The sequence below is a fragment of the Solanum stenotomum genome, chromosome 1, assembly GCF_019186545.1.
Source record: "Solanum stenotomum isolate F172 chromosome 1, ASM1918654v1, whole genome shotgun sequence".
In the NCBI taxonomy this organism is placed as follows: domain Eukaryota; kingdom Viridiplantae; phylum Streptophyta; class Magnoliopsida; order Solanales; family Solanaceae; genus Solanum; species Solanum stenotomum.
The window spans coordinates 6812116-6824485 of NC_064282.1; the positions used below are offsets into that span (position 1 = coordinate 6812116).

A 12370-nucleotide genomic window follows, 5' to 3' on the forward strand; every position below is an offset into this window, starting at 1 on the left:
GGACGTTCAATATAAAACTTTTTACTTTAAACAGAACTGCAGCCCTGAGACTTGAGTAAAGAACAAAGAGAGCTATGAGTGTGTGTAATATGTGCAAAAGAGTGAGGGAGATGGGATGAAGCTGAGATTTCTCATTGATGGATGAGGATATAAAACGAGAATATGGGATGTGGGTTACATACGGGGGTAGGGAAGGGATAACAGAACAGGAACGGGATTGGGGATATTAAAGGAAAAGGCAGGGGAAGAGAAGGGGCATGACAGTGTCTTATTCGCCAGTCCTAATTTGTAGTGGGTCTACAAATCAGCTTTTCATCATGTTGAGTACAGCAATGATAGAGTTCTGCTTATAGGGAGATGCATGCAGGAAAGTGGGATCTTCTCACCCGTGCTCACTTCCATGTTTGAAGTCAGTTGCACGACAAAAACTAGCAATTGTAAGTAGTATAAAGTTTCAACGTATAAAGAAAAGAGAAAAAAACATAAGCTAGAAGTAGAATAACTAGAGCATGTAGGTTAGTAAATCCTTACCCAATCTAGCAACATGACATCATCATCATTTGCAAGTCGAGCAAGATCAAACGCCCTTTGCCCAGTTATGAGCTCTAGAAGCATAACTCCGTAGCCAAACACATCAGTTTTCTCTGAAGATTTACCCGTGGATAAATACTCCGGGGCGATATGCCCAATTGTACCACGTACAGCAGTAGTAACATGAGTATCCTTGTAGTCCATGAGTTTGGCTAACCCAAAATCCCCAACAACTGCTTCATACTCCTCATCCAACAATATATTTGCAGCTTTGACATCACGGTGGATGATCTTAGGGTCGCAATGATCATGCAAATAAGCAAGGCCTCTTGCAGAGCCAAGTGCTATACACTTCCTTATTGGCCAGCCAAGTGGTGGATCTGACTCTGGCCGCTCTACAAGAAAAAAAAATTACTGTAAGGACAAGTTCAAGATGTCAAGTAAACTGGTTCAAGTTTCCATTTTAGCTTGAACGCAATTTAATTAATTGATATATGCGGTTCATGCATAAATGAAGATTACTTTCCATATCTGACACTATGAATTCAGAACATAAAACTTGAACGGAAATCTTAATATTTGGTAGGACATCAAGGATAGCAACGCTCTTGAAATTGCTTGATAGACCACGGGTAAAATCACAAAGAACAACAACTTCTAACTACGGGATTGAATATTCTAACTATAACAAACTAACTCCTAATACAACCACGACAATATCCAATAATGCCAAGTTTACACAATGATGTACACATCTGCAGTAACTTTTCCAGATAACTTATATTACCAGACCATAACTTAAAAGTTCAAAAAAAACGTTGTTATCATTTTTCAGCTTTTTCAAGTGATTGATCTGATGTATTTCGACTCAATGGAGCAAAGAAAAAGAAGGATGGAAAATTCAAGACTAAGAGATACCTCTTAATCGTGAAGCAACACTTCCATTCGCCATGTATGGATAAACAAGCAACCGTTCAGTTGCAGTCATGCAAAAGCCCCATAAACGAAGTAGATTTCGATGCACGGCCATACTAATCATTTCAACTTCTGTCTGAAACTGTAACTCCCCGCCTTGAGTACGCTCCTCTTTTAATCTTTTAACAGCAACTAAAGAGCCATCAGCCAACCTGCCCTTGTAAACCTTGCCAAATCCTCCTCTTCCAAGTATATTTTTGTTGCTAAAACTGTCAGTTGCAACTTGTAATTCGCGCAAGGAGAACCTCTTGAGTTGTCCAAGATGAACTTCTGGATCCTCCTCAGCTGCAAAAGAATGTAAAATTGCAAGAACTCATTAAATTAAAATTAAATTTGAAAACAAAAAACTAATTCAGGTGTTTGATTGAGGCTTCCCACCTGGAACATCAAAGAAGTGGTCTTCCGGTTTCCTTCGGCGCCACCAGGCAAGCAAAATCGCAGGAGCTGCAAACAGAAGAGCAGCCCCTGCAGCAACACCGCCAGCAATCGCCCCGGTTGCACTGTTTCCCACACCTAGGAATTTCAAAATTTAACTTTTAATTCCCTTTTTTTGATGGATGACAAAAACTTTAACACAAGTAGTTCAAAAAAAATTGAGAAAAGGGATATGGTAGTTTCACCATTTACACTCGCACCGAGGACTATGTTGTAAAGCTAAAGTGCTAACAAAATAGAAAAGATGCAGAAATAGGTAAAGATCCTTCAGTTTATTCATAACAACAGGTACTTGACTGTTATTCGGCCTTTTGGTGGTGTTGATTTATGTACAGTAGTCAGAGACGGCAAGGATACATTTTGACAGCATTCATGGTCAATGAGAATTGCACAGCAAGGAGATTTTTCTCCCGCGTGTTGCTGGTAAATGCACTGAAACTAATTTTTCACCAAAGCTCCGATACCATGTGAGAAATAAGACACACGGGGAAAGAATTAAGAGAATGTATGACAATAAATTCTGAAGTTTGGGTCCTTTTATAGTCACAATATCCAATGCATACAGTTGCATTTCCTGATGTAGGACACTTATATCCACTCTTCAATATCACTTGTAAGTTTAATCTATTTATTCAAACCTATCAAACAGCAGATAACCCCAAAATCACCTGTAAAATTTATCTCACATACACTACTAAAACTCATTATAATGTGCAAATCTCTTCCCCTAAGCCCTTTTGCCTTCTTCCTTTGGGGGGGGGGGGGGGGGGGGGGGGGGGCCCCTACCCAAAAAAAAAAAATTTTTTTTAAAAACCAGGGGGGGGGGGGGGGGGGGGGGGGGGGGGGGGGGGGGGGGGGGGGGGGGGGGGCAGTGCCTTAACCCATAAAACATAAATTATTTTAACAAACCTGGAGAAGTGGGTGTTGGAGAAATAGGTGGAGGTGGAGAAGCTGGAGGAGTATCCAATGGATTATTAGCAAAACTGAAATATATACATTCAGATGTAAGAATTTCATTATCATGATTCCAGTGACAGAACTTAAAATATAAACTAGTGCTTTTCACAGACCTGATAGGAGTAAAAAGCGAGAAGGAACCATTGACTGGAATAGGTCCTGTTAAATTATTGTTTGACAAATCACTGCATTGCGAGGAATGATCATTAGTACCTAAGAATTAGAAAATACTGATGGCGAAAAAAACCACATGATAAAAAAGTGCCAGCTTTATACTTACAGCACTTGAAGTGAAGTGACTGTGGTTAAAAGCATCGGAATTTGCCCAGTCAAACTGTTATTGTTAAGCCTCCTTCAATTTAGCAAAAAGAAAACAATAACAATAAGAAAAAAAAGTTTGATCAAGCTTAAACAGACAGAACTCGGCTAATTAATCAGTCCATGTGTACATTGTAGTAAATGCTTGACTAATGAAGAAGAAATAGTAGTATTAGAAGATGCTACAAAATTCATGCCCAATATCTAAGAAAGCTTCTTGACACTGTTAGCAGGTTGAGATTTATGTTCATATATACGATCATCAGAAGTATCTAGTTTTCAGAGCTTCGGGAAATAACAAGAATAGCATGTAAATTTTTTATCCTGTTCAGCAGCACACCAATGAGCCTTTATAGAGAGCAGCAACCACAATTTTATCAACCACTCAAATCCACCTAGCCTTTTGCAAGCTTATATAAGGGAAATAGGAACGATGACTGCCAAGGATGATGGACAAATTTAATTGTCAAGTACTGGTGTTGGACACACATTGAGCATGTGTGTGTCTAACTTCCTGTATATTTTTTGAATTTTCAGACATGCATGTCCTGCACTTTGGACACCCTAAGACACCAACTTTGGGTACTTCTATGAGCTGCTTCAGGTTTTCTTCTTCCGCCTCCTCTTCCTCTCTCTCTCTTTATGAATAATTTAAGCCACAGAGAAAATTATGATGCTGTCTCATTGGTAATGATACTCCAGGTGTTTGAAATGTTTTTATCTTCATGTCTGCCACTTGGCCAATAAGGAGCAAAGTCTATCCCTATTTCCAAATAACTAAACAAGAGAAATAGTACTACAGAGTACAGAGCCACTAACATGTTCTAAAATAGAAGGTGGCCTTTCTTGACTAAGCAAAATGTTCAGAAAATAAAAGCTCATGGCTTAAGAAACTATTCAGCCAAGCAAAAGAAAAAGAAAAACAAACATATAGAAGAGGAAAAAGGATGTGTAACCCATACAGGAAACGTAGTTTCTGAAGCTTGCCCAAAGTGTCGGGGATTGGACCAACTAACTTGTTCAGGTAAAGATCCAAGCTCACCAAATTCGTCAAATTCCCCAGTTCATAAGGAATTCTTCCACTTATATTATTACTATAAAGTTCCCTGCAATTAGGAAAAAGACGTCGTAAGCAAATCAGTTCTAAAACTTACAGACCACACAATCTGTAAAAATTAAGGGGCTATACATTAGTCATCACATAGCTATGTAGCCCATTAAAAATTAATACGTGCATCCACAAGCTACACCTTTCGAGAGAAAAGAAAAGGAGGTTCAAAATGTGTTTAAATTGTCAATGGGAACATCTGCGGCAGAGGGATTCTGTCCATGGAAATAGTATTTCGTTACTGCTTACAGCATCTCCACTCACTCATCTTGCTACTTCGAACAAAAATAATTCGAGTCAAATCTTATTGCAATTTGAAAGGAACCCATACAACTTCTAAGCTATTCCACATAATACTGCTTTTCCAATCTATAGATATGATTATCAGCATGATATACAAAACGTAGAGGTCTCTGAACTAATTTGAGAGTAGTATAATCAACTGTCAACTTAGCAAGCAAGAAATGAAGCTATATGTAGAAGGTTTCAAGTATTTTATGTTCAAAGGAATCACCAGCATATGTATTTGTTAAGATCAGATTAAACTGAAGCAGAGAGTTTTTTATGATCCACTCTCATCGGCCCACCAATTCAAAAGTGCACAAGAAACTAAATTAATTTAACCACTGTGAAAGTCAAAGCACAATCACGGCACATTTCTTATGAATTAACTCACAGAAAATAAGCCCAAAAAAGTTAAAGAAATGACTCAGGTTCAAATCAAGAGATGACAAAATACATTAGGTGAATTCTTCCCATCTGCTATTTGCCTATGCCTTGGTAGACAGAGTTAACTGGTTCATGTGTTGATGGGAGGTAATAGGCACCCGGTGGAATAGTCGAGGTGCACACAAGCTAACATGGACACAACCATCATTTAAAAAAATATTAAAGAAATGGTTCATTTCGGCATGCGAATTTGGAAAAAATGTAAATTACTAATACCAGAAACCCATATCCTAATAGTGCATAAATTAAACATGACAAATAGAACGTCTGTCTCCTGTCAAATAAATCCACTCCTTCCCAGTGCTTGGACTAAATAGTAAAAATATATGGAAATTGGGACTATCAATGCAGTAACTCAATTATTGAATGTTGCAAACTTTACCATTTAAGGAGGAAGTACCGTGTAGATTTGGACATATTCAAAGGAGAAGTACATCATCTTGGATTAAGGGAATATGTAGGTATATCTACTAGAAACGTTATACCTCTAGAAAAACAAGATGAACATTTTTGTTTAATTTGAGGTTTGGTATCATGTCAGTGGAGCAAACCGAAGTTCGCTGACAAGTTCAATAATCTAAGCATACAAGAGACAATGTATCTTATCGTATCCACTCAATGAACATAAAGCATCAGTAACATAATAGGAAATGCGACTTACCATATCATAATTTCTCAACCAGAAGAATAGAACATAAGGATTGTCAGGATTGAATATAATTAAAAGCTGCTGGTGAAAAATTCAATGAAGAAGAAATTAACTCTTTCAATTTTCATATTTCCAGTCCTTGAGTGAGAGTGATTCATGATCTGTGAATAGATTTGCTGGTTCCTAATAACAGCTATGCACTAACTTTAATTTTCTAGGCACCTAATTAGGATTATTTTGACCTTATCCAAATTCCAACCACAACCAATTCAGGGTACACCAACATTAGTGACTTAACATAGGTATGCAGATACATATATGACGACATTCGTATAGTGACAATTTACTAATAAAACTAGAAGTTAAGGAAAACAAAAAACCAGTTCAATCATCACAAAAGGTAACTTACAAGTATTGCAAATTAGAGAGTTGACCAAGCTGTGGAACGAGTTGACCCGACAAATTTGCATTTCCAAGATCACTGCATGTAAGACAAATGGAGCTAAAATTTGTAAATGAACCCCGTAGCATGAAACATCAGGGAGAAACCTAGGTTTTCAGTAGCTTACACTCTAGTTACGCTATTCTCACTGTTGCAGGTCACATGAAACCAAGTACAAGGATTGACAAGGGTTGGATCCCAACTCTGTAAAACATTGTTAGGATCAGCCAAAGTTGTCTTCAGTGCATTCAATGCATCACCTGTCTTACATGAAGTGATTAACAATCAGTAATTATCTTGTCCACGCACCTCCTTAGTAAACTAATACTGTAATCAGTAATAGTTCAGCACTTTCTTAAAGCTGTTTCTTTACTAAAATTAACCTCTTTATTGGTAAGAACATTAAATAGCTACTTTCCTGGCATTAGTTATACTCAAACTGATCTTTTTCTGCCACCATCCCCCAATACACAATAATTAACCAAATTAAGCTCCCAATAGTATTAGTTAACTACAGTTCAACTGTTTAATGCAATGAATTTACCCATTTAGGTTCAATTGTTAAACAGTCAATCATTCAAGCAAAGAAAAAGCAAATTAGGAACAGAAAGAGTCAACATCTTTCAACTTAATAAAAAGCAACCAAACTAAAAATGTAAAGTTCAAGAACAGACCTTCAGTGTTACCATATACAGGAACCAGTAACAGCCCAATTAAGCAAAGAAAAACTGAAGCAGAACCCAAGATCCCCAAGACCCATTGATCCATCATCCCACCTAATCCCTTCACCACAACCCCACTTGCTAAAAACCTAGATTTTCCTCATTACAATCTTCACATACTAACTCCGCATCTTTAATAAGTCAAAAAAAATCAAAACCCCAATCCAAGAAAATGGAAGTTTTCAAATCTGAAATCCCAGAAGTAGCAGAAAACAGTATAACAAAAGCAAAAGGGATCAAGAAACGATTTTTTTCAATTTTCTTGGAGAATTGGATAAATCACAGAGATTGAAACTGTAATTATGGATTTTGTCAAAGTTGAAACTTAGGGAATAAAGAGTAGTACATAGTAAAATTCCACGGTTTAAGGTGAAGAATGGTAGTAGTAGTAGTAGTAGTAGTCGTCGTCGTTGCAGAGGAAGAGAGAGATGTTTGGTCAAAGGTTGTGCTTTCACAGTTGTCTATTCTATTTAGGAAATAAAATGGTGTACTTAATTAGTGCTGTTTCGGTTAACATTTTTAAGCATTTCTTTATTTCAGTTGGTAAATTTTGACCCACTCGGATATTTCAAAACTATTGACGTGTTTTTCTGTTTGAAAACTATTTAAAATTGTTTGAACTTTAGACTCAATAGAAAGTTATTTTCTTATTTCTTATTTGTATAGAGAGAGAAAAAAAAATGTTCAACTCTCACCCCTAGTCATTTAATTATTGTAGCAAAGTCAATTCTTCAAAAAATTTGGGTTAATAATTAAAAAAATTGAGGGAGATTCGAAAGTCGATCATGCCCTAGTAAAGACTAAAACTTTGTTATGCCGAAAATAGTAGAGGTGCGACAGCGCTTTGGTAGTGAGTGGAAACTTACTTTATGTCTGGTTAGTAGGAATTTCTTGCCTGCTAAGGGATTAGTCCGAGTTAGACCGAGAAGTAAGGGGTCGTTTGGTAGGAGGTATTAGGAGAATTAGTCCATGTATTATGTGTGGTATTATTTAATACTATGTTTGGTAGAATTTTTGGGCCTAAGTATAACTAATTCATGGATTACTTACCTTCTATGTGGTGGTATTAGTAATACATTGGATTTAATACCATGGATTATTTATGTAAAGACAAAAATATCCCTCAAATCATTTTATTTATTTTCTTGATTTTATGTTTTATATTTGTACTAGAAAATTTATTTAAATAAATTAGCTTACAAATTTTATTATTTAGAGAGAGTTGTTTGTTAATAAATAAATGCAATACATATCAAGACAATATTTAAAATGTGAGTTGTTTAACATTTATTAATTGAAAATGCAAATATATTACCACATGACGTTTGTGATCTTAATTGAATATATTATTTGTTGGTTTATATGTGGTTTCTAATTGTTATTTTGAACAAATTATAAATTGCATACATATTAAAACTACAACTTGCCATTTTTATATGTAAATGTAGATGATTTATTCAATTTTACTATTTTTACCGTCTTTTCGATTTTAAAGTAGATGATCTATCTATTCTAAATTGAAAATTAACGTTTTTAAGTTATTAATTTATTATAGTAACAATTGTTTACCCTCAAACAATTCGAGTGAGAAAATAGCAAACATGACAACAAAATTGTTCTTCTCCTAGCTAGTTAGAAGGCCATAAAAATATAATATTGTCCGGCAATTATTTACCTTGACCGATTACATAAAATAGAAAATCTCATAATAATGTAAGGGTATAATTGGAAGAAACTTTTTGTAGAGTTTTAATCCAAACACAAGATGAGGTCAAAAGCAATGAACCAAACATTTGATGAAAAATACACCTTGCACTACTAAATCCTGCATTACTAATCCCTGCATTATTTATTTTTCTACCAAACGATCCCTAAGAGTTTGTAATTGAAGTCGGGAGGCAGAATAGAGAAATTCTCTTCCCATGTATTTTTTTATCAATAATTCAAGAAAATGAGGGAGATTTGTGACTATATTGAACATCGTATTGGAGTCAGTGGGTGAGAAGGAGGTTCGCTTTTGGGCAATGTAAAATAAGAACGTGTTGTCAACCGGGACAAAGCCACCCTTTACTAAGAGGTGTCGCTTGACATCCATTTGTCGAAAAATTACATTGTATATAGAAGTCAAATTTTGATTTAATAAATATATATACAAGTATTGATACATGTTGACACAAATGGAATGTTTAGCCAAGTAGTTAAGGGGTTGTAAAAATGCAAAGTGAAGAGGAGATGCACAATAGTATTTGTATAGTCTCTTATTCTTCAACGTGTATCTTGATATTATGTTGTCATAATATTATTACTCTTCGGTATTCATTGAAGACTTCGCACGTACCTCTGCTAATTCTTTTTCTAATACAATACTAAGGCCGCATATTGAATGTGCAATCAATCAGGACTGATGTCATCCGTGCTTCTTCTGACTATTGAATGTGGAAGTTAAAGCTTGGAAGCTCATTTTCCAGCATTCCTTTCAATTCTTTCAATCGATTTGACAACTTTCAGCTAATCTTATTTTAGAAATTTCTTTTAGCCGGGATCTATCATATATAAACAATATATATATATATATATATATATATATATATATATATTCTATAAAGATAAGGATAAAGCTTATATACATCCAACCTTTTTCATGTCTCATTTGTAAAAGTTATATTAAATATATTGTTACTATTGTTATTGTTGAAGTAATAGAAATAAAGTCAATCTTTGTTACTTGTCAATTGTCATATATATTAACCTACCTATGTGTCGAATTTTTTATTTTTATTTTGTTAAGTATAAATCCAATCAAACAGATTTAGGTATAATTTGTGTTTTACTTGATTAGAGCAAACGTGTACATCTTAAAATCAACTTTACAAGCTGATGATGCTTTGCTTATTACATGAGGCTTACAAATTCTATTACTACTACCTTGGATTCATTTAGTGTTAGACTTATTAAAAATAATATTGATTCAAAATAATTATTATTTTAAAAAAATAAAGATATAATCAAGTATTATAGTTTTTATATTTATTTGTATTTAATAAATATTAAGAGAAATTAATGTGGTAAAGAAATAATAATATTAAACTGTTATCAAAAGTAAATAGTCAAAATATTCTTTTAATTAATATTATATTTTGAAGATATTAAAAAAAATGACAAGTAAAATGGATTGATTAAAGTACTAAACTGACAACTAACTACAAACTCAATAAGTTAGTTTCTTTTCCAAATTCACCTACGTCAAAGAAAAAATAAAATCCCCTTTATAAATTTTATTTTCTATGTTTATTTACTTATATTTGGGTATAAAGAGTTCTTCAGAACATTTTTGCACAAGATTTGAAGCTGAAATTTAAAATAACAAATTTATTGAGGTTAAAGTTAGATTTTTTGAGTTGTTGGTCTATCGAAAAAAATTATTTTACCTTTGAAGGTAGGAATAAGATCTGTGATTCTTCGTATGCTCTACTCTCTTCATATTTCACTTACAAAATTATATTGATGTGTTATTATTATTGTTGTTGTTGAGGTTGAAGTTAGAAAAAGATTTGTGGAAAAAATTATTAATTAGGAAATAAATTATTGATATTTTTTTTTTACTAAATTGTTGTGGTTGATAGGCTAAAAGGGGATGTTGGGTCAAAGACGCACGCCCAATGTGTAGGGCCAAAACAATAGTGGATGAAATGTATTTGGAAAGCAGCTTTGTTCGTGTGACTCACACTTTCCCCTTATTTCAAACTAATTTTTAATGTCTTTGTTTTCAATTTGTGGAAAAATTACCCTACTTATTTTTTCCAACTCACATTCCATATCAACACTAGTGCCTCTTTTTTTTTTTTTTTTTATTACATCTTCCGTTTTATGATAAATAGTGTTTTTAATTTAAAGACGTTTTTTTAAAAATGTTATTTATACATGACTTTTAGTATCGTTGATGCGAGGAGCATATTCAAACTTTTTTTTATTGTTAGAACTTAGAAGTATATTTGGACATGTTTTAAGTTCAGAAATTTATCTAATTACTTTAAATACTTGTATTCGCTACTAATTATGTACGACTAATTTTATGACGACATGTCCAAAATGCGAGGAGCATATTTGAACATTTTTTTAAAAAGTTAATGGATATTTGAGATAGAAGATAATGTTAAGAGCTTTTATAAGTTGATAGGAGTATTTTTTGTTCTTATCCATTTTTTCTGTTATTATTATTGACGAAATGGATGGAATTAGTTGCTTAACTTATTGCATCAAAATTACCCTACCGATTATTCCTAGTCACATTCCATATCTACATCTTCTTGTTATTTTTAGATTTTTTTTGAATAGATCTTAGTTAGATTTGTATTAAAAGTAAGCAAAGCCAAAATTAGGGGACAAATCATTTTCTACTTTCCTTTATAAAATGAGGGGAAGTTAGGCATGTGTGTTTCTCTATGGTTTTTATTTTGTAAAGACTTTGAAGAACAAATGCTTCATAAAGTAGAGTGCTAAAATAATTATGTTGTAGAAAAGGGTATTTACATTAATACATAAATGTGACTATTCAATAAAGCTTGATGAGAAGCCATTTTCCAAAGACCCTGTGTGTTTCAACACATTAACAACTTTGCTAAATCAACATGTTTTTAAAGTTATTATAATAGTCAAAATTGGAGACTTGCAAATTGGACAATTTTGAAGGCTCCATAATAGTGTATACATTTTTCTTATAATGCGATTAAATTAGGTGTGTCAAACGGACGTATTAAATTGAATTGAGCATATTAAAATGACTTAAGTTAATAACCTGTTAAAAATGAATGATAAGACAAATAAATTTATCTGGTAAGCCCTAAATGTTAGTTTGGTCGTGATTTTAAATTATGATTTGATATTGATTTTATTTTTTTTTGACATTTAATTTGAATCCCAAAAGTTAAAAAAATTCTCATAAACATTAAAACTTCATAATTTATGAGAATTATTAAAACTTTTATAATTTTCACAATTTTACAATATGAACATATCATGGTTCATAAACAAGATAACATCTCAAGGAATCGTATTAATAAATCACACATCTCCGTATTTTTATTTATAAATAAATATTTATAGTTATATGTTATTACAAACTTTTAAATATGCATACTTATGAGAAAAAAATATTATTTCAGTAAGTTAACAATAGTAGTAACTAATTAATCTGTAATATAACTCTCTCACATGGTTACATACAATTTCTTCACATTGAGCATCAATCTTCTTTCTTTCGTAAAATTTAAAATTATAGATTCCAAAATATAAACTTATGCGTCAAGTTTACATTTTAAAAAATAATAATTACAAACTTGGAATTGAAATTTTACTTTTTAGAGAAGCTGAGATTTAAATTTAAAACTGAAGTTTTGTTCAAATTTCATATACAAACACTAATTTCAAATTATTTATGTGTTTCATCATTGCGTAAGGATCATACCTTATTTTTTCTATATCATTCTATTTTTATCAAATGTCTC

At 33.1% G+C, this 12370-nt stretch overlaps 1 protein-coding gene across 1 annotated transcript in view; it reads right to left on the bottom strand.

The window, feature by feature from the left end:
* Positions 1 to 7285, bottom strand: part of LOC125868800 (BRASSINOSTEROID INSENSITIVE 1-associated receptor kinase 1-like) — an 8831-nt gene extending 1546 nt beyond the window's left edge. The window contains exons 1-10 of the mRNA XM_049549357.1: positions 6819 to 7285; positions 6272 to 6404; positions 6112 to 6183; positions 4179 to 4322; positions 3179 to 3250; positions 3012 to 3083; positions 2851 to 2924; positions 1885 to 2019; positions 1450 to 1791; positions 532 to 926 (exon numbers count right to left, since the gene is read on the bottom strand). Of these exons, the coding sequence (XP_049405314.1) occupies positions 532 to 926; positions 1450 to 1791; positions 1885 to 2019; positions 2851 to 2924; positions 3012 to 3083; positions 3179 to 3250; positions 4179 to 4322; positions 6112 to 6183; positions 6272 to 6404; positions 6819 to 6915 (1536 nt within the window). The 5' untranslated portion in view covers positions 6916 to 7285. The remainder of the gene's footprint in view (positions 1 to 531; positions 927 to 1449; positions 1792 to 1884; positions 2020 to 2850; positions 2925 to 3011; positions 3084 to 3178; positions 3251 to 4178; positions 4323 to 6111; positions 6184 to 6271; positions 6405 to 6818) is intronic.
* Positions 7286 to 12370: the final 5085 nt, after the last annotated feature.